General features: G+C 38.8%; 1 protein-coding gene across 1 annotated transcript in view; it reads right to left on the bottom strand.

Annotated features, from left to right (window-relative positions):
• The window catches only part of slc18a2 (solute carrier family 18 member 2), a 37,079-nt gene that overhangs the window by 8,584 nt on the left and 5,545 nt on the right, over nt 1-22,950 (bottom strand). The window contains 11 exon segments of the mRNA XM_036593356.1: nt 1,541-1,592; nt 5,109-5,187; nt 9,811-9,906; nt 10,861-10,921; nt 14,582-14,625; nt 14,722-14,811; nt 15,552-15,644; nt 17,291-17,374; nt 18,335-18,377; nt 18,379-18,394; nt 21,737-22,073. Of these exon segments, the coding sequence (XP_036449249.1) occupies nt 1,541-1,592; nt 5,109-5,187; nt 9,811-9,906; nt 10,861-10,921; nt 14,582-14,625; nt 14,722-14,811; nt 15,552-15,644; nt 17,291-17,374; nt 18,335-18,377; nt 18,379-18,394; nt 21,737-22,073 (995 nt within the window).

Genomic DNA, 22,950 nt, shown 5'->3' with positions numbered 1-22,950 from the left:
ATAATTTCTTTGCAGCTTTTATTTGATGTTTTTACTATCTATTCCAGTAAATAATTAGATTTTTTCTAATATTTTAGTGTTCTTATTGTTTACTATCTACATTGGTTCTTTTACTTCATTTTAATGTGTGTTGTTTAGTTGGTAAATTTCATTTTCAATCCCTTGTAATTTGCTCGGGCTACACTGTAAATGACCCTTGAAAGTTCAGGGTCTCCTTTGTCGTAATTTTCATTTCATAATGTGCCAAATGTTGTCAGTGGGTGACAGGTCTGGACTGCAGGCAGGCCAGTTAAGCACCAGGACTATTTTACTACAGAGCCATGCTGTTGTAATACACGCAGAATGTGGTTTGACATTGTGTTGCTGAAATAACGAAGGCCCTCCCTGAAAAAGACGTCACCTGGAAGGCAGCATATGTTTTTTTTTTTTTAAAAAATCTTTATTTTAACATTTGATATGTTTTCTTTGTACTATTTTCAATTAAATATAGGTTTTAACCCTTTTGTGGTGTTTTTATTACATAGTGGGTCTGGTGGACTCACAGCATTATTGTTTTTTTAAATAATAACCATAACAATTTATGTAAAAATACCAGATGTTTAAAGTATCACAAGTGGCCAGCGTTTAGGGCTCCCATTTAGCAGCTGTAGCCAGTCAGCAGGCTGTCCTTGTTGTCCACCCTCACACAGACACACACACACACACATATATATATATATATATATATATATATATATATATATATATATATATATATATACAAACGCATACACACACAGGAGAACAGAGTGAAGGGACACAGCACCTCCACACTTTTGTTCTCCGCGGGTTCTTATAAATGTGTAGGGGGTGAACAGTGTGAAGGCACTGAAAATGTGTTATTTTATATATTCTTCACAGAAAATGAGCAAAGGACAAAGAATCTGAGGTTGAAATAATAATAAATCGCTTCATTTTTTATTTTGGTAAACATTGAAAATGGGTCCCACAGACCCGAACACCATACAAGAGTTCAATGATTTGCACATCATTGTATTTTGTTTTTATGTGCTTTTTTCAAGAAATGCATGAGCTCATTTAGAGTGGAGCTCAGGTCTGTAAACACTTCAATCAATTTGTTTAATCAGAGTAACAACAAAACTCATCTGATATGGGACACTAATTCCTATTCACGTGTTTTCTTGTTTGAAAATGTAGTTTGTGGCACAAACCAAACACAAATTTATGAATTTTCAGCCTTGTTGGATATTATGTTAGACGTTTTACATATCAAATAAATACAACAGCATCAAGAAATAAAGTTGGAGAAGAGCGGATTAAACACCAGAAACAGAAACATTTATCCGTCTGCCTTAAAGTAGTTATTTTTCAGTAACTACTACGAATAACGAACAATTGTTAATTATTCTGTATCTACTATTCAGTTTCTGTTAAAAGTGAACTTAAATTACAAGCTTCTTTTGGTAGTCTAAAAATCTGTCATGTTATTTTTTCAGTGCAGAACCTGAAACTTTATTTACAATAAAGCTGAATAACTTACACAGAGAATACTGACACCAACCAGCAGCATCCCTATCAGAGAACACAGCCACCTACAGAGAGAGGGAGAGAGAGGGAGAGAGAGAGAGAGAGAGAGAGAGAGAGAGAATAAGGGTGATAGACACAGAATAAGAGAGAGAATAGAAAAAGAAAAAGAGAGAGAGACGGGAGAAATAGAGAGAAAAGAGAGAGATGGAATGACCAGAAGAAAGACAGATAGATAGAAAGATAGAAGGATAAAAAAGAAAGACAGAAAGAGATTGATTGAAAGAGACGCAGAAGTAAGAGATGGAATGAGAGAGATATAGAATAAGAGACAGAGAGAAAGAAAGAATAAAAATGAGAGATGGTATAACAATAAGATAGAAAGAAAGAATAAAAATGAGAGATGGAATAACAGAAAGATAGAAAGAAAGAGAGACAGAAAGAAGAAAGAGATGGAATAATAGAGAGAATGAATAAGAGAGAGAAAGAGAAAGAAAGATTGAATAAGAGAGAGGTGGAATAAGCAAGACAGAGAGAGAGAGAGAGAATAAAAAAGATGGAATTACAGTAAGAGAGAAAGAAAAAGAGAAAGAGGAGAAAAAGATAGAAAAGAGAGAGATGGAATGGCCAGGGGAAAGACAGATAGAAAAAAGACAGAAGGATAAAAAAGAAAAAGAAAGGAGAGAGATTGAGGAGATGGAACAAGACAGGAAAAAAGACAGATTGAAAAGAGGCAGAAGAAAGGGATGAGAGGGGACAGAGAAAGAGAGACAGAGATAGAGAGAGACAGAAAAAGAAGAAGAGAGTGAGAGAGAGAGAGAGAGAGAGAGGCAGAGATATGAGAATAGAGAGGGAAATAAAAACAGTGAGTGGATGGACGAGGCCAACGATAACAGCGTCCACTTAGCGGCCCCTCAGGACACCACAGAAAGGTCAGAGGTCAAACAGAGTGAAGCTGCGAGTGGAGAAACTGCATCAGAAATAAAAATCCTTTATACTTTTTTTATATTATAATTTTTGACATCAAAACAAAGAGAAAAGGTAAAAAGTTCAGACTGAACGTGTCTGTAGTGTAAATGTGGTTCCTTTTAAAAGCTACAGATGTAATTAATTATGTAATTATGCAATTTGGTTTGGATAAGTGAGTAATGTAAATCAAATATAGCAAAACAACAATAACAATCTAGACTTCTGAGGGTTAAAGGTGCTCCAAGAAACATTTTCCCCTTAGTGCTTGTGAAAAACTCTTTCTAGGAAAAAAAAACAGGGCAACACTGAGGTCACTTCCTGTCCTGATTTACTGACAAAGGTTGTGGTTGACTTAATGCGGCCTGTGCAGCGCAAACTTATCGTTATTTATGCTGGTTCGAAATTCCATCCGACTTGTGCTGGTGCTGCAGAACGTCACCACGTCACATTCAGGTCAATGAGCCAGAGAACTTTTAGAGGGAAGAATTACTATTACTCTATAATGTCTTCCGGGTTTCTCAAACACTAGAGGGCGCTCCAAAATGAATGGGTTAAGATGGAGCATTTGTGCAAAATCATAGTTTATAAATGATTAAACATTTTTAATATAAATGAATACATTCGTTTCCTGAACATCCATCCATCCATCCATCATCTAAACCGCTTATCCTTCTGGGTCGCGGTGGGGTGCTGGAGCCTATCCCAGCTGTCATTGGGCGGAAGGCAGGATACACCCTGGACAGGTCGCCAGTCCATCGCAGGGCAACACTGAACACTGAACTGCATAAAACATTTTAACACCGCTTTTAAACTCGAGTTACAGGAGTTTGAAACGGCGCCTTGTGTACGTTCATGATGTCAGTGAGCGCAAATAGCCAATGAGCTGCTCTGCTCGCCAACCAATCAGCACTCACTAGCAGTAATGTTAACATCCTGCTGCCCAAAACCCGTTTGCTGTAAAAAAAAAGGAAACATACAGGTGAGTTTTCTTTGCTTTTTAAGTGAAATACATTCTCATACTTTTTAAACTTAAAGGAATGTTCTAGGCGAGTGATTAGAAACTATTTTAACATTTTATTTTTAGCTGTTTAGCTGCCTTTACTCCTATTCATTGAGGACTCACTCGCAGGCGCCCTCTGCCATTTTGCCGTCATGTTTTTTATATAACGGAGGAAATAGGAAGTGGCCAGGCTCCTCATAAACCGGCTCTGCATTAGCACCTACTGTTCTCTCTCCCACAGGGGGTTTCCTCCTTCTGGCAGTTCATTGTTTACATATGGTCACCATAAACACTATATTATTTACAGATTTTATTTCGAGCACTTCAATTTCGCCCACAAAAAGGGCAAACACGTGAGATCAGCCACTGTTGTGAGCTCATGCGGAGGAGAGCAGAATGTGTCCAGCTTGACGGCTGTGTTATTAGGCATATGGGAAAAATCGATTCTGAGGTGGTGGATGGGTGGTGGATCATTCTCAGCACTGCAGTAACACTGACGTGGTGGAGGTGTATTAGTGTGTGTTGCGCTGGTCTGAGTGGATCAGACTCAGCAGTGCTGCTGGAGTTTTTAAACACCTCAGTGTCACTGCTGGACTGAGAATAGTCCAACCAGAAATATCAAGCCAACAGCGTCCTGTGGGCAGCGTCCTGCGACCACTAATGAAGGACTAGAGGATGACCCACACAAACTACGCAGCAGCAGATGAGCTATCATCTCTGACTTTACATCTACAAGGAGGACTGACAAGGTAGGAGTGTCTAATAGAGTGGACAGTGAGTGGACACAGTGTTTAAAAACTCCAGCAGCACTGCTGTGTCTGATCCACTCGTACCAGCACAACACACATTAACACACCACTACGTCAGTGTTACTGCAGTGCTGAGAATGATCCACCACCCAAATAGTACCTGTTCTATGAGACTCCATGGGGGTCCTGACCACTGAAGAACAGTGTAAAAGGGGGCTAACAAAGTATGCAGAGAAACAAATGGACTACAGTCTGTAACTGTAGAACTACAAAGTGCACCTATATAGTAAGTGGAGCTGATAAAATGGACAATAAGCACAGAAACAAGGAGGTGGTCATAGTGGTTATGCCGTGGTATAAACACTATATTATTTCCATTTTTATGTCAAGTGCTTCGACTTTGTCCGCAAGATCAGCCACTGTTGTGAGCTCACACTGAGGAACTAGACTTTTTCGTAGGACCTTTCTCAAGTACACATTTAAGAACAAACTTAGGAGGATATCGCTGAATGAGGCTCACTGATTTTATACCCCTGCAGTCTTCGGCAGTTCACGTTGACTATCAAATTGAAAACGAACATAGCCAATAACGTATGACCAGTCACATGACCGACACAGAGAAGCCGCTAATACACATCCGAATTACGGAGAAAGTCGCTTAGCGCACCTTTAACCAGACAAACTAACCGTGTTAAGAGCAGTGTCAATAAGAACCAGCTCTGTTCTCTTAGTTTTTATTAAAAAACAAATATCACACATCAAAGCAGAGCAGCAAAAACTCATTTCGGTGTGTTTAATGGTGACGGAAACAGATAGCAGAGTGCGGAGAGATAAGAGGAGGAGAGAGAGATTCATTTCCTTCATACCTGCCCATTTTATTGGCCAGGACCGCAAAGATGTTCGTCCCAATCAGGTAGGAGATACTCGCAGGCAGAAAGGCAACACCTGAGAGAGAGAGAGGGAGAGGCCGAGAGAGAAGAAAGATAATTGAAAAATATAACATAAATTATCATGAATAATATCTAATACAGACTGAGGAAGAAACACATTTGCGGTTACATTTGCCCAAAATACCAATCAATAGCAGCCAAACACATCTCAGCTCTACATCATCTCAGGAAAGATCCTTAGGAACCTCTTTAGAAATAATAACATCATCACTGCTCATCTTCTCAAATATACTATTTATGTATTGTTTATTCATTTATTTCTTACGTGTATGCATATACATGAGTGTATGTGTATGCATATACCCCCCTCATTTGGTATGTGATTGGTTCCTAGGGGCCTCACGGTTGTAAAAATATGGTGCTGAATGGAATCTTTTTGAATCACCCTCTGTTTGTTTGTTTGTTTGTTTATTTATTTAACTGTTGTATAAAAGCAATAGAACATGTGAGGGAGTGTGTTATCGCGAAATAACATCATGGCTGTGATTTGGTCGCAGGCACGAGCCAAAGGCAAGTGCTGTAGATCATCATAGCCGTGATGCTATAGCGATAACACACGACCTCGAGTGTTCTATTGCTTTTATACAACAGTTAAATAAATAAAGCAATAAATTAATAAATTGGGCTGTGAACGCGGCGTTTAATATGTTTTAATGTCAGCAGTTCCTTCAGCCAAATTATAGTTCCTTAACACGCAGCTTGTTGCTACGTCAGAGTAACTCTTCTCCAACTCCACACAGACCAACAAATTAAACTTGTTTCACACTCAGTTTTTTCCTTGTCCGCTTGTTTTCTTCTACTTTTCTTGTTTTCTTCTATTTCTACCTTCTTGGTTCATTATATGATTTATACTTTTGCTGCACTAATTCCTGTCTTACTTTGGCTTCAGCGTCTCCTACAGCTGTCAAAGTCGTTGCTTACGGCGTCTCAGCGGAGTGATACAGTGTTTGTTATGTTATGGCGAAATATCAGAATACTTAGAACGCTTCTTAACCAATCAGCTTGCATGGCCGGAAATAACTGTTGTATAGAGAGGGTGAGAGGGAGGGAGAGAGAGAGAGAAAGTGAGGGAAAGAGAGAAAGAGAGAGAGGAGGGAGAGAGAAAGAGAGGAGGGAGAGAGACAGCAAGGAAGGAGAGAGACAGAGGGAGAAATTGAGGGGAGAGAGAGAGAGGGAGAGGGAGAGAGAAAGAGAAAGGAGGGAGAGAGGGAGAGATACAGAAAAAGAAGAGAGAATGAAAAAGAGAAAGAGGGAAAGAGAGGAAGGGGAGAGAGAGGGAAGGAGAGAGAGAGAGAGAAAGTGAGAGGAAGGAGAGAGGAGAGAGAGAGAGCGGAAGAGAGAGAGGGAGAAAGTGAGGGCGGAGAGGGAGAGAGAGAGAGATGAGGGAGAGAGAAAGAGAGGAAGGAAACAGAGGGAAAGAGAGGTTTAAAGGGGAAATACAGCAAAAAGAAGAAAAATAGAAAAGACCAAAAATAAGAATAGCGAAAGAAAAAGAAAGAAAAAAGGGAGAAATGGGAGAGAGAGCAAAGGTTGAGTGAGCAAAAAGAATGGAGAGAGAGAGAGATGAAGGGAAACAGAGACAGAGGTGTGATAAGACAGTGTCTTATCAGTCTGATCTCAGACGCTGTAATGAAGCTGCTCTCTTTCTCTCTCTCTCTGTCTTGCTCCTTTCTTTCCTTCACTCCCTCTCCTCTTTCTCTCGCTCCTTCGCTCCCTCCTCTTCTGTTAGTGACACTCTAATATCCTGCTGGACCACTGATAGCTCCCATAAACCCATAAACAACCACACACACCCGTATCTCTGTTCAGTTCAGCTGCGCACACACAGCCTGTTAAATCTCCATAGAAAAGCACTGACCATTAGAAAGGGACTCTGTGACGCAGCCACACATGCCAAACACACGCCAAACATCTATTAGAGGGGTCTAAAGCCCCCCCCCCGGCTCTGGGCTGTGGAGCTTTGGGACTGTGTTGAGCTCCATCTAGCACCTTCACTGTTAATCGCTGCTGGGATTTTACAATATTTTATTATGAGCAAACTATGTCATCATCATTTTATTGTGAAATCAACTCATCCTGAGATATTTTCTCTAACAACACAGCAAATTACTGTAAGGAAGACATTGAGCAGTACCGCATTGCATTATGGGATATAATAGCAACTGAGTGAAACAGGCATAAACATTTTAATGAAAATATTTTAAGTGTTCTGGTGATTCAGGTTTAGGTTTTTAAGGTTTTTTTAAGATGTTTTATGTTTTTCTGATTGCTTTAATGCTGGAACTCTGGGGTGTTGATAAAAAACTTAATATCGCCAGAAGTTTTTGGTCATGTTTGTTCAAGTTATACACAATATAGTGCAAAATATGGTGAATAAATATGTTCATTGTTATTGTTTCTGATTTTAGTTTCCATTACCCTGCATTTTCGTGATTTTATATATATTTTTTACCATAATTTTAAGGTGTTTTTTACATTGTGTGTTTACAGAGTGTGTTTACATGCACTCAAAAATCCGATCATAATCAGATTTCTGCAGTTATCTGATTATTCGAATGGTCACGTAAACAGCACACTCCAGTTTCTTAGATAGGAGTAAGGTCTAGAAATCCGATTAAGAAATCTGAGCTGGATTTTAGCTCAGTGATCAGATTTCTCAGTGCATGTGAACTCTTACTCTGATTTCTTTCGGATTTCTCAGTCTGTGCGAAAATAGATTCCGGTACCGGAAAAAGCAGAAATCCGATTACTGTCTGACTCATGTAAACCTGGTGTTTTCACATTATTTGATTACTCAAGTGCATATAAACGTGTTGATCAGATTACTGACAAAATCTGATTTTCTGCAGCTATCGGATTATTAAGTGCATGTAAACGCACTCAATGTGTGGAAGTTTCTTAACGAAACAGGCCAATAGAAACATCTAAATGATCTTGCATTGAAAGTTAAAGTTGCAGTGTGTAAAATTTAGGGGGGCTCTTTTAGCAGAAACATAATATAGTAAACAAAACCATGTTTTCATTTGTGTATAATCACCTGTAACTACGAATCATTGCGTTTTTGTCAGCTTAGAATGAGCCCTTCATATCTACATTGGTAGCAGCTCCTCTTTCAACAGAGGCCGCCATGTTTCTACAGTAGCCCAGAACAGACAAACCAAACACTGGTTCCAGAGCAGAGCTTTTCAGCATTTTCCACCTGATGGCCCACCTGTCTTTAACGCGAAAGCACAGCAGACCACAAGAAATAAAAGATTCTTTAATAAACTGTTATTTTTCTTGTAATAATTGTGAATGAAACAATAAAAACTTGTGAATTAGGGTCTGAAAAAGATCGGATCGTCCATTCCTATCACAGAAACCCAGTAATGGCACTGAGAAAAAATTGTAATGATGTTAACAAAAAATGTTTGGTCATAGTTGGACGGTGATGTTATAGAACAGTTGTCAGCTTTGAACCTGCAGTCCCTCGCTTTAGCGTGGTCAGTATACTGGTGCTGAATGCAGTATACAGTACACAGTATGCTATTTCAAACACAGCCAGTAAAATAACTGTACACTGTGACCTACAGTCACCCGAACCACAAGATCACAGTGATTTAGCTGTTAAATCTTTGTTAATAACCTTGTGTTCCAGCTTTTAAACGGTCAGAAAAGAAAACATAAAACTTTGACAACCTTTCAAACACCAAAACCTGAATCGCCAGAATAAAAACTTTATAAAATGTTTACACCCTCAACCTCAGAGCGATTTTCTGTGTTATTATAGAAAATATCTTAAGATGAGTTGATTTTACACTAAAATGATGAATACTGTGTTTTACTGTGAAAAATGAGCGTAAATATTGTGAATAATTCACCTGCTGCGATACACAGAGCGGCTAATCGATTTCTCCGGTCTGATTAACGTGAACATGATTTCCAGAATCCATTTTCGGTTCACTTTAAACTGGACACATTAATGTTTTGTCAAACAGTATGTCTGCAGTGAACATCTGGCGGAGCCAGTTTCTTTTTGAAAGAAATATTTCAGATGTTGTGTGTGCTTCTGTGTTTTCCTTTGTATCACATTTTAGTCTGTTAGCACACAGAGACTACGAAGGCAGCCTGAACTGAAAGTTTGACAGGACGTCTCAACACTAACTAAGGGAGGCAGGACTTGATTTTGGTAGCTGGCTAATTATTGATGTTAATTTGAGTTTATGGGGAAAACTGTGTTAGACCAGAATCAGTCACATATGCAGGGGCTTCGTACCTCAGGTGATGATGGACCTGCATGGGGGGCCCTCCAAAAGCCTCAGAAATAAGTTGTTCTATGTTATTATACAAATAAATAATACTAGACGGCAATTTTTCTGATTGTCGTTCAAGTTCTGCTCATCTACCTGTTGTTTCCGTACCCACAGCCCACCTCCCACACCAGAAAATTAGTGGTTTGATCCTCTGGCGCACACGTTGATCTACGTATTTTTTTGTCCTTTCTTTTAATTTATGTGAGGGGAGGGGGCGCTATGCCCCTACATATAAGACTGTAGACCTAAAAGTTTATTTTTATTTTAAATTGGATGTGTTGACACCTGTGTGTGTGTGTGTGTGTGTGTGTGTGTGTGTGTGTTACCAAGCTGCCATTTTCTGGCGCACATAGTTTCCATCATCCAGATGGGCAGAGCGGGCTCCAGCATCGCGATCGCCATGTTAGCGAAACAAATAGAGCCTGAAAGACACAGACAGAGTGAAGGAGCATCCTACTTTTCTCTTCCTCCCTCCTCCCTCTCTCTCGCTCTCCCTCTCTCTCTCTGTCTCTCTCTCTCTCTGTCCCTCTTTCTCTCTCTCTCTCCGTCTCTCTCTCTCTCTATCTATCTCTCTCTCTCTCCTCGAACATAATACCCAGCATTAACCATCACTTCACTCCCACAGCTGCACACCACACACACACACACACACACACACACACACACAGATGTGTCCCTCTCTCATTTCCTCTCTCTCTCTTTCTTTCTCTCTCTTTTCCTCCCTTTTTTTCTCTCTTCACTCCCTACTTTTCTTATTTTCCCTGTTTCTCTCTCTCTCTCTTGCTGTTCCTTTCTCCCCTCTTTTTCTATTCAAGTGTTTCTTTTTCTTTTTTCTCTCCTTTTTTCTTATAGTGTCTCTCTCTCTCTCTCTATCTTTCTGTCTCTCTATTACTCCTATATCTTTGTCTTGCAATCTCTCTCTGTTTCTGTCTATTTCGTTCTCTCTCTGTCTGTTTTTCTCTACTTCTCTCTCTCTATAATAACAAATACAAATAAATGTATTTTAAATATATATTTAATGAATACACTTTTGGCTATTTTCATACATTGCAAAAAGATATTTCATACTTTTAGAAAATAGATTTAAAATGTATTTTAAAAATATACTTTTTGATAAATGCATTTTTGGCCAATTTTGTACATTTTCATTCAAAAACGTATTTGATAAATACATTTGAAATATATATTTTTCCATATGGGTTTGGACATGTTGTGTGTATTGCATGTCATGTTTTTCCACTGTACTGACTGTTTTTCACTTTGGGACAAACTTGTCTCCAGAGTAAACTTCTGACAGTCAGTGTTTGTGATACTCCACACGATTTGGTTGTTGTTGTTGTTTGTTTGTTTGTCTGTTTGTTTATGTTTTTACTCACCTGCTGCGATAAGGATGTATGGATCTTTCATGAGGGTGATCAGCGAAGTTCCCTTTTGGCTCTGCAAAACAAAAAGGCACAAAAACATCTCACCAAAATTCACAATTATTTAAAAACCATAAAAATGAAATATTTCAATAGCAAATGAATTTGTAGAAAACGATGTACAGATTTCTGATTTTAGCTTTAATACAAGCCCAGCGACCAGAAGTATCTTTATCTGCTCTAATAATTGTCTAATATTCAGATTTTGAGAAATTGTCAATAATAATCCAGTTATTTGTTAAATGTAAATAATTGAGATGTGTTTGATTTTATTCAGAATGTATATTAAAGTGTCTGATGTGATACCATGACCAGCTCCTAGAGCCAATTATAATCTATAATAACCTGATCTAATAATCAGCATTAATAAAAAACTATTTAATAAATATGATTTATCGTTTTTTTATTTCATATCTGACTCTTGCCTATTGTGACTCCATCACCTGCCATATGAGCTAATTACCCTGCCGGCCCTCATTATATCAGCCTGTATTACCCCCTCTACCCCCCCCCAAAAGGCACCATCACCCATCCCACTCTAACAGCCCACCAGCCTGCAAACAACACTGAGAGAAGTGACACTAATGAGTGGAAAGGAGGCTGTGGTCAGCTGACCTCCTCCTCCTTTTGTGTGTTTGTTTGTGTTGAGGTCCTCACAAAGCAGCAGGTCAGTCTTAGTCCAGCAGTTTCGGTCAATGAAGTATCAAGATGTGCTATTAACATCTCCATAGGAGATTCAGACGAAGGTCCACCATCCTTTAACTGAGTACTGAGAGCTGAAAACTGCTTTAGAGGAACTGTGACTGTTTAATTTGCCTGCCTGAGGAAGAACATGAAGAAGAGAAGAAGAGAGAAAGAGAAGAAGAAGAAGAAGGACAAGGTAAAGAATAAAAATAAGAAGCAGATGAAAAAGCAGAAGAAAATGAAGAAATAGAAATAGAAGAAGAAAGAGAAGATATAGGAAAAAAGTAGAAGAAATAAGGAGAAGGAGAAGAAGAAAAAGAGGAAGAAACAAATAGAAGAAAAGAAGAAGAAGAAAGAGACAGTAGAAAGAAGAAGAAGAAGACGAAGAAGAAGGAGGAGGAGGAGGAGGCAAAAAAGAAAAAAGACAGTAGTAAGAGAAGAAGAAGAAAAAGAAGAAGGAGGAGGAAGAGAAGGAGGGAGAGGAAAAAGAAAATGAGACAGAGAATGGAAAGGAGGACAAGAAGAGGGATGAGGAAAATTAGAAGAAGGAGATGAGGAGGAGGAGGAGGAGCAGGAGGAGGAGGGAAAGAAGAAAAAAGAAACAAAGTAGAAAGAAGAAAAAGAAGAAGAAGAAGGAGGAGGAGGAGGAAGAGGAGGGAAAGTAGAAAAAAGAGACAAAGTAGAAGAAGAAAAAGAAAAACTGCTTTAGAGGAATTGTGACTGTTTAATTTACCTGCCTGAGGAAGAACATGAAGAAGAAGAAGAAGAAGAAGAAGAAAAAGAAGAAGAAGAAGAAGGAGGAGGAGGAGGAGGAGGAGGAGGGAAAGAAGAAAAAAGAAACAAAGTAGAAAGAAGAAGAAGAAGAAGATGTAGAGGTAAGAGAAGAATAAGAAGAAGAAGAAGAAGGAGGAGGAGGAGGAGGAGGGAAAGAAGAAAAAAGAGACAAAGTAGAAAGAAAAGCAGAAGAAGAAGCAGAAGAAGAAGGAAGAGGAGGAGGAGGAGGAGCAGGAGGAGGAGGGAAAGAAGAAAAAAGACAAAGTAGAAGAAGAAGAAGAAAGAAAGAAGAAGAGGAGAAGAAAGAATGAGAAAGAAAGAAAAAGCAAAGGAAGAATATTTAAATATCTAATCTGATTAATCAGATTAACAGGCGGAAGCTGCTAATGATCTGTGGTCTTTTCTGCTCTGTCCATGCTGAGAGGACAACAAATAAGCTCCCTCATTACCCACAGGTCACAGCTGTAACCTCTGAGGTCAAGCATGTACATTCTCTCCCTCTCTCCCCCACCGCCCTCTCTCTCTCTCTCTCTCTCTCTCTCTCTCTCATATCCTCCCCATTCCCTCCATCAGCTCTAACTCACCCACTGCAACACATACAGCAGTCCCACCCAAATATCCACAGCAACACAAAAATCAAAAATCAACAAAAACACAAACACATCAGTACAGAATCTCACAACTGCACAAATGGAAATAAACAACAATAACAACTAATACAAAATGAGCCAACTAACATTCTCTACAGCACTCAATAAACCACATGCGAACACCATCAAAATCAACCAAAACCAAACTCAAAACTGTGCAGTAGAGCTCAGGAGTTTTCAAAGAAGAAATAGCAATATCAGCTGATACTCCAGGTTTAAGTTTCAGAAAAGTTTCAGCAATGTGGCAAACATAATATTGCAATCCTTCAAGAAATTTTCATGATACGTGATATGTCAGGATATTTATTTTTTCAGACACGATCAGCTGGAACAGAGAAAAAAACACCTACATTTTAAAAACACTGTCAGAAACTGTGAACACTGTGATTTTTATTCAAATATCTGGCACTAAATCCAGTTAAACTGGACAAATGTTGCTCTGTTTATAATGAATCATGCAGTTGGCCAGTTTCTACAAGTACTGACGATATTTATAATATGTTCAGAAATGCATATCGTATTGTACTGTGACATAATTTATCATGATAACGATCCATGTCCTCATATTGCCCAGCCTTAATATCTGTCGTCAGCATTTATTTATTTATTTATCCATTCATTTCCCAATTTAGGCTACATTCACATTACAAGCCTCATTGCTCAAATCCGATTTTTGCTCAAATCCAATCTCTCTGACAGGATATTTTACACTCGTTTAGGTAAGTGATTCAAATCTGTCATTAATGTGAACGAACTGGCGTCCTGAAATGACCCGCAAGCGCACATCCTACTCAGCAACGTCACATGAATGAATCACGTGCGCCACATTCATCATCAGCAAACAAACTAACGAGCAGAACGAGCTTCGCTGTGAAGATAATTAACTCTGATCAGCATTATTAGAGCGAGACGAAGACGGAAAAGGTGAGATGTGCTGCTTTTCCACCGTTTGCAGGCTTTAACTTCTGTTTGGCGCTGCTGGCATGGTAACGCTGAATGATGGCGCACACACAGTGGAAAAAAAAACACATGAATTTCGATCTGAGCGTCACATTAACGTTGAATCGGATACGTATCCGATCTAGGACCACATATGAAAGTGACTCAGGTCGGATTTGAAAAGATCAGATTTGTGTGTCCACACAGCCCTGAAAACATCAGATCTGAGACACTCATTAGGGCAAAAAATCGGATTTGTGCCCCTTTAACCTGGTAATGTGAACGTAGCTTTAGTCGTATCCAATTCCACCCACGGCATCTCTTCAAACTGCCGCTAACGCAATGTTTGCGCTTGGAGGAGAACACTAACCGACAATTATGTTACATCAGCTAACAGACGCTTGTGCTGGCTAGCATCATGCTGAATGATGGGGGAAATGGGGGCCAACCTGCCCACCCAGAGAGAGCGAGGACAACTGCTTTCTTGGACTCATCAACAGGGATCGAGCTCGTGATCTCCTGATGATAGGGCCAACGCTTGGCTCCTATCATCCAAGCGAGTTGCACCACTCAGGAGCCCCCAGTTATTCTAATCATTAGTAACAGTAGCTATGTTAGCCTTTACTCACCTCTGGCTCAACTTTTGAGGGCTGAAGCACAAACAGCTGCAGAGCTGAAGACAGAAAGAAAGAAAAAAAGGCAGTTTACAAACTGAGCAACACACTGCAGCCATTACAGATACAGTTAGCATGGTGGCTAATAGACTCACCTCCGTCCAGCACTGCTAGAACCGCCAGGATGAGGAATGGAGCCGCTTTTCCCACAAACTCGTACATTACACTGCCAAACGGAGGACCCACTGAGACACACACACACACACGCGCCGTGTCAGAGTGAGTTATACATTCATCATTTTTTATTGTTCTTCTGTGGTCTTTCTTAGCTACTTCATCTTTTATGAACAGCTCTAACAGAGCAGCAAACCACTGTATCACAATGCAACACGGTTATAATACAGCTGTTGTGTATATAGACCTTATCAATGGGCCTTCTAGGCCTCCAGAGAGGGGCTAATGATTTAAAATTAAATTAAAATTGCAATTATGTTTTAGAAATTGAGGTCCAAGCCTTATTTTTTGGCCGATAAAACCATAATATGCACCTTTTCTGGCTTGAGGCTTAAATGTAGAGTGCCAAAGATCCATTAATCACGGTTGTGATGTCACAAGACATGGAGGTTTGGTTGCCTCTGATTGGTCTAACTCATTTACAGGCAGTTCACAGGCTCTGTGTTATTAGGTTCAAGATACAAGCTTTAGATAAAACATATACTGTCTTTCACAAGCTTCATGTTTAATCTAGAACAGCCAAAAAAGTTTAAATGCATTGCTGTTAGCATAGAGCTAACATACTATTAGAATCCTATAGGGGTGCTAGCAGAAATTAGCATTATCGTAGAGGTGGGTTTTGACCTTTATGGGCCACAATGAAGGCCTAGCTCTAAGTCACGGTTCGCCACTGTTTATTACATACAGTTATTCATAATCTTGTCGCTTTTATAGATACAGTATTACTGTACAGAAGTGAATGTGTACACACCCAGTACTCCCATAGCAAGTCCTCCCAGCGCAATGCCGATAGCATTTCCTCTCTCCTCATCATCTGTATACACACTCGCCAGCATCCCCATACCTACACACACACACACACACAGAGAGACACACGCACAGACAAATGTTCGAGTGGCTGATGTGTAGTTCCCATACAATGAGAGCACTGTTAAAGGAAACGTTTCATGAAAAAAAATGTACAAAACTTCGTCCTTAACTCAGACGTAATCCATCAGCCGAGACGTGTTTCACGTCTGTTTTTTACGTCTTTAGTTGTGCACCAGAGCTACGAGGCTAACATTGCTAACAAACCCTAGAAGTCAATAGGCACCCAAATCGTTTCTGTAAATATATCCCCAAAACTTCCCTCAACTCGCTCAAACTGCATCCAGGTCTTCATTAAAGTGCAGCAGACTTGTGGACACAGTGTGACTAACTGTGCGATATAAACATGAACATTTAAATGAACAATGAAAATGTACTGTGTCTGCTGAATTCTGCCTCACGCTACAGATTACATTCACAATTTCTGTTGTTTCTTTTTAAAAATAACAGTTAATCTTGATTTTTGTAAGTGAAGATACACGTTTAGAAATAGAAACAACAAAAACCTGGAACCGAATCCAGCATCCATATGCCTGCTTGACACGCATGCACACAAAGGACAGAGGGAATTCAGAACAGCACCTGTTGTCTAAAACAGCTGCCCACAGCGTTCAGTTACACCGTGGAGTTTTGTTCATGTTTATAGTTCACAGAGAGTCATACAGTGTCCTTAAAGACAACAACATGTCTGCACCACCTTAATGAAGAGCTGGATGTGGTCTGAATGGACAGAAAGCTTCTGGGTGACTACTGACTTCAAGTGTTTGTTAGCAGCATTAGCCTCGTAGTTCATTCATTTATTTGAGCTGAATAAAGTTTAAAACTAAAGTAGCAAAAAAAAAATTGGCTTCAATCCAGTAAGTACTAAATTAATTATTCAGTAACTATAATAAATTATTCAGCAATTGCTATAAACAATTCAGTGTTTACAATGAATTATTCGGTGACTACTGAACAATATTTATTAATTACTATAAATTGTTCAGTATTCACAATGAATTATTAAATAAGTACTATAAATTATTCAGTAACTGCTGTAAATTATTCAAAAACTTTGCATTGTTCAGTAATTACTATAAATTCAGTATTTACAAATAATTAATTAAGTACTATATATTATTCAGTATCTACTATGAATTATTCAGGATCTGCTATAAATTATTCAGTATCCGCTATAAATTATAAATTATTGAGTGTCTACTATAAACTATTCAGTATATACTATGAATTATTTAGTATTTGCTATAAATGATTCAGTATCTACTACAAATTATTCAGTATCTACTAAACATTATCAAGTAAGTTCTACTAATTGTTCAGTATTTACAATGAGTTAATTAATAGTTAATTAGTACTATGAATTATTTAGTATCTACTATAAATCATTCAGTATCTAATATTAATTATTCAGTAGCTACTGTAAATTATTCAGTACCTACTATGAACTATTCAGTTATTACTGTAATTTATTATTTAGCATTTGCTATGAAATATTCCATAACTACAATAATTTATTCAGCAATCGCTGTGAATCGTCTACTATGAATCATTCAATATCTGCTATGAATAATTCAGTAACGACTGATGGGTGAGCTGTTTAGGTGTCTGTAGTTGTAGTTGTACCTGCTACAGAAGAGCAGGAGGATCCAACGCCCTGCAGTGATCGAGCCACAAACAGCAGCGCGTAACTCGAGGAGAAGGCAAACACTGAACGATCCACACAGCGCAGACACACACACACACACACACACACAAACAAACACACAAACACACACACACACACACATATGTTCAATATTCAGGATATAAAAACAACATCAGCTTTAACCTTCATTGAAAATTATGTAAATAATGAAATTAAAGGGCCCATATCCCACATTTTCTTATATATTGATTCACTTATAATGTTTGTGTGGTTTTATGTACCAAAAGTCACAATTAAGTTTTACACGACCATTTTCTAACCTCACTTTACCACTTAAAGTTAAAATCTTATTACTGTACCTTTAAGACTGATATATGCAAATGAGATCTGTTTTGATTGGCTGCCCTGTACTGAGTCTCATTCAAAAAGCTGTCAGCAGCTGAAACACTCCTTGTAAATTCAGCATGAATGGGCGGGGATAAACTGCTGTGGACATATGCAAACGCATTGGGTTTTTTGTGACATCACAACTTCAAAACAGACAGTTTAGGACTATATAAACTGGGGCGTGAACGCTTTTGAATCCTGAACAGTTCACATATTCTATCAACCTCTTTTTTTCATGTTATGAGCCCTTTAATATCCTGAAAGTAAAGATTAAATCTCAAGACAAATCAGTTGGCACAAAATCAATATAAATAGAGAAGTACACAACATTATTTATCATTTAACAAGATGATCAATTTGAATTATTGAACAAACATTATGAAAATGATAAGTGATTACAGGTTTTAATGATGGTGTACGGTATGCTGTTCATTTACCTGAATGATATGAACTCAATTTCAAGATTTTTGAATTTCATCAAAGTGGCTAAGCTGATATGACTTGAAGCGTATTATAGTTAAATTCATTAGAGTTTATGACCTAAAGCTTATTAAAAATAGTGGTTTTTTAGATGTCTGAAGTGTAGATGTATATGCTGAATCATAAAAGCAGGTAGAGAAGTGTGAGTCACTCACTGATGGTGGAGAGGAACATGATGCAGAATCCAGCGAACATAGGGGATCTGGTAGCCTATTCTGCAAACACAGGAAAAGATCAACCAACACGTTCATTATTTGGGCTCTGAGTAAACTCAGCAGTGTTGAATGAGCACTAACGCTGTTCCTATAGCCCTGTCCACTCTGCACGGTGTAAAATACACTTAATTTAACACCATCAATCAAAACTGGACATTTCACTGCACAGGAAGTACTGTTTCCTGAAATCCTGACGCTCGGACAGACACAACAGTGGAACCTGAACAGACGGAACGTCTGCAGTGCTGGAGCTGATGTCTGTGCATAACTGCCTGTGCAAAGCTGATCAGTCAGTGTGTAAAGGATTATGCTGGTTATTGTAATTAAACTAATTTATTTCAGATGTTTTAAATTACATTTAGCTAAATAAAAACACTCTAAGCCAGCGATGGTTACCAGCTGTGGATGTTATTACCATTAGCTCTGGGTTACAATTAGCATTAGCTCTGTGTTAGAATTGGCATTAGCTCTGTGTTAAAATTAGCGGTAGATCTGTGTTACAATTAGCATTAGCTCTGTGTTAGAATTAGCATTAGCTTTGTGTTAGAATTGGCATTAGCTCTGTGTAAGAATTAGCATTAGCTTTGTGTTAGCATTAGCGTTAGCTCTGTGTAAGAATTAGCATTAGCTTTGTGTTAGAATTAGCGTTAGCTTTGTGTTAGAATTGGCATTAGCTCTGTGTAAGAATTAGCATTAGCTTTGTGTTACAGTTAGCGTTAGCTTTGTGTTAGAATTGGCATTAGTTCTGTGTTAAAATTAGCATTAGCTTTGTGTTAGAATTGGCATTAGCTCTGTGTTAAAATTAGCATTAGCTTTGTGTTAGAATTGGCATTAGCTCTGTGTTAAAATTAGCATTAGCTTTGTGTTGGAATTAGCGTTAACTCTGTGTTAAAATTAGCGGTAGATCTGTGTTACAATTAGCATTAGCTGCTCTGTGTTAGCTATTTAGCATTAGCTCTGGGTTGCATGCAGGAGGACACATAAGGACAGTACCAGCTCTGCTGAAATCTAAATTTATGATTATTTTTAGCAAATCATCCCCATTAGGTGGTTTCAGCCAAGTTGGAGATGTAATTGTGTATATTTGTGTACATAAAGCAAACAGAGGGTAAAAGTGCTGCCTGCACAGTTTGTTCTGTTTTTTCCAGGTTGCATTCAAATATTTATCTGAGTTGAATAAAACCAGTTAAATTGCTTGTTACCACATCAAGGTATTATATATAACGTTTTAGTATCCAGGAATGTGATACTACACTCGGTATCAGTACAAAAGTAAATATTCTGCCATCATAACTGTACTGAATCTCATTTGTAACATATTAATGCTTATGGAACAAAAAAAAAACTACATGTTATATTACAGGAGATCTCTGACAGGACATCAGGATGTCAACGGCATGCCAGGAAGTGAGAGACTGAAGCGACAGAGTGAAGAACAAGAGGTGAAAAATCAATATAAGCTGAGAATGTGTGGTGAAGAAAACTGCCGCTCAGTAATGTATTCTAGGTTTGTCAAACTCTAGAGGGCGCTCCTGAGTGAGTCCAAAAATGAATGGCTTAATATTGGACATTTTAGCAAAATCATAACTTGTAAATGCTTAAACATTTTTATACAGTAGAATGCATTAATTTCCTGAACACAGAACAGCACATCTGAACTCCAGTTATAGGACTTTATAACGGCACCTAACTGACATTCATGACATCAGTGAGCACAAACTATTTTATTCAGCCAATAAGCTACTTTGCTTGCCCACCAATGAGCACTCAGTGGCAGTAATGCCAACCAATCAGCACTCAGCAGAGGTAATGTTAACCAGTCAGCATTAAGTAGCAATATTGTTAACCAATCAGCACTCAGCAACAGTAATGCTTACTGATCAGCGCTCAATAGCAGTAATGCTAACCAGTAGTGTTAACCAATCAGTGTTTAGCAGAAGTAAAACCAACAAATCAACACTTGGTAGCAGTAATGCTAACCAATCAACACGTAGTAGCAGTAATGCCAAACAATCAGCACTCAGTAGCAGTTATGCTAAGCAATCAGCACTCAGTAGCAGTACTGTCAACCAATCAGCACTCAGTAGCAGTACTGTCAACCAATCAGCACTCAGCAGCAGTAATGTTAGTATCCTACTGGCCAAAACCCGTTTGCTGAAGAAATGACAAATTGTAAAGAAATATACAGGAAGCGTTTCTTTGCTTTTTTAGTGAAATGCATCCATATACTTTCCCAAATTAAAGGAAGTTTCCGGACAAGTGGTTAGAAACTAGTTGTTTAGCTCCATTCATGCCAATTCATTGAGGACTCGTTTGCCAGGGCCTTCTAGCATTGCGCAGTCATGTTTTTGATTTAACAGAAGAAAAGGGAAGTGGCCAGATTCCCCATAAAGCGGCTCACAGCAGCAGTTCGTCAGCTAATCTCAGCTATGAGCGGTCATAAAGGTCAAGGTTCAGTTAGCTGACCTCAGAGTTGGTGCTAGACACCAGAGATGTTCACAAATCGATTCACGAGTTTTAGTTTTGTTAATAGCTTCAGGCTCTGCACTGTACAAATGTAAACCTACCAGAACTCTGTCAGATTCAGCAAGGATTCAAATAACAAGCCTTTTATTATAGGAAAACCTTCAGGCTAAAGGACAGAACTGAAGCACTACACGTAGTAAATGCTGTGAGGCAAAACAAAATGGTGGGCTAGCATAGTTTATATAGGAACTGCGCTAGCTAGCATAAGAGCTAATGCAGTTGAATCCTCAGTAAGTCTAAAGGAATGCAATCTGTAACTTACTAAAACTTCAGACACAATAGCCAGTGTGCTAACTAGCATCCTTGCTCTCCAGACTACCAACTAGCCAACCATCTCAAGCTGTTTTGTCTCTTTACTGTGTACAGCGCTTCAGTTCCGTCCTTCAGAGGGAAAGTTCTTCTATATTAAAAGGCTTGTTATTTGATGCCAAACTGAACCTGACGCTGCTGCGAGCTGGAGGAGAGCGACATTACAGTGACCGCAGCCGAACTGACATACATCGGGTTGGAAACAAGAGAGTTTATTAATTTATTTAATTTATATTTACAATATATATACACACACAATTTATGTGTGTGTGTATATATATTATATGTGCAAAATTTTGGCAAATATAAAATTTTACCACAGTTGCATGTACATTTTTAATCATATATATATTGCACATATATTTTGAGTATGAGCAAATATATGTACAAACATTTTTATTACACGTGGGTTATTACCCTTTTCTCTTCATATTTCATTTTATTATTATAGTATTTTAATACAGGATTGATAATAATAGTAAGTCTAGTGTTCAGGGGGTTCATTACCTGTTGGTGAGGGGTCCTATGAAGGGGTTGGTGATGAGCTGGACGGTGGCTTTCGAAGCAAACAGGAGCCCCACCTTCACGTTCTCATTCAAGAGCTGATCATCTGCTTTGGGACAGTTGGAGGCGTTGGGGGTCGGAGTGGGGGTCGGTGTCAGCGCTGGGGTCACAGTGGGGGTACCGAACAGAGGGCTGAGGTTGGTGAGGCGTGTGGAGTTATCATACAGAGACACGATGGTCTGGAAGGTGCCAGGGGGAGAGTTGGAGGAGACGGAGTGATTCCTCGCTGCAGCGGACGCCTCATCGTCCACTGTGTACAGGTAGCTGGGGATGATGGGCACTGTTAGAGAGAGAGAGAGAGAGAGAGAGAGAAAGAGAGACGCTTTAGATGTGTGAAGCTCTGTTAGAATGCTGGTGTTAACATGATTAGCAGGTTCTAATACCGAGGAAATCTGAGTATCTCCCGGTGTTGGAGCTTATAACCTGTTGATATGAGACATTCAGCTCTGAATTTGCAAGCGTTGGTCCATGGATTATATGACACTTCTCAGATCACAGTGATTATGTGATGTGGGAAGGAGAAATATTGACTAGCTAATTAAATCAGGTAATGTTTTGAGGCTCTAAATACTCTCATGGGTAATATCATGTGGAGGGGTTGGAACAGCAGCTTATTAGAGATCATCTAACCTCGTATTCCTATCTCCATCCATTCAAATCCTATTCAGTCCTATACATGGACACTTCAAATGGTAATTAGGTACAATTCATTCATTTTTCAGTGTCAGAAACGAGCAGAAAACATATATTTACCAGACAATTACACCAAAGGCTCAACAGCTAAATATAATACCAAATATAAGGGAAAATGGAACTCTTAACAACCACCTGGAAGACCTGGTAGACACCAAAACTGTCCCCATCAGATAAACTGCACTTAAAGCTTTCATCTTTGAGAGAGAGGATGAAATCAAGTCTTGCTTGAAATGTCAATATGTCATGCAATGACCACCCCAGAGTCCAGACGTCAACATCACTGGGTCGTGAGAAGCAGAGAGCACAACCAACTTCTAAGACTGAGAAATTACAAACATGATTAAATATGATTAAAACAACAGATTTAAAAGACAAAATCATTCAAGTAAAAATGAAACTAGAAGTTAAAGTAAGATAATTAAAAATCGAATTAAAAATTAAATTGGAATAATAAAGTGCTG

This window comes from Colossoma macropomum, unplaced genomic scaffold (genome assembly GCF_904425465.1).
Source record: "Colossoma macropomum unplaced genomic scaffold, Colossoma_macropomum, whole genome shotgun sequence".
NCBI classification, from domain to species: Eukaryota; Metazoa; Chordata; class Actinopteri; order Characiformes; family Serrasalmidae; genus Colossoma; species Colossoma macropomum.
This window is presented reverse-complemented; position numbering and strand designations above follow the sequence as displayed.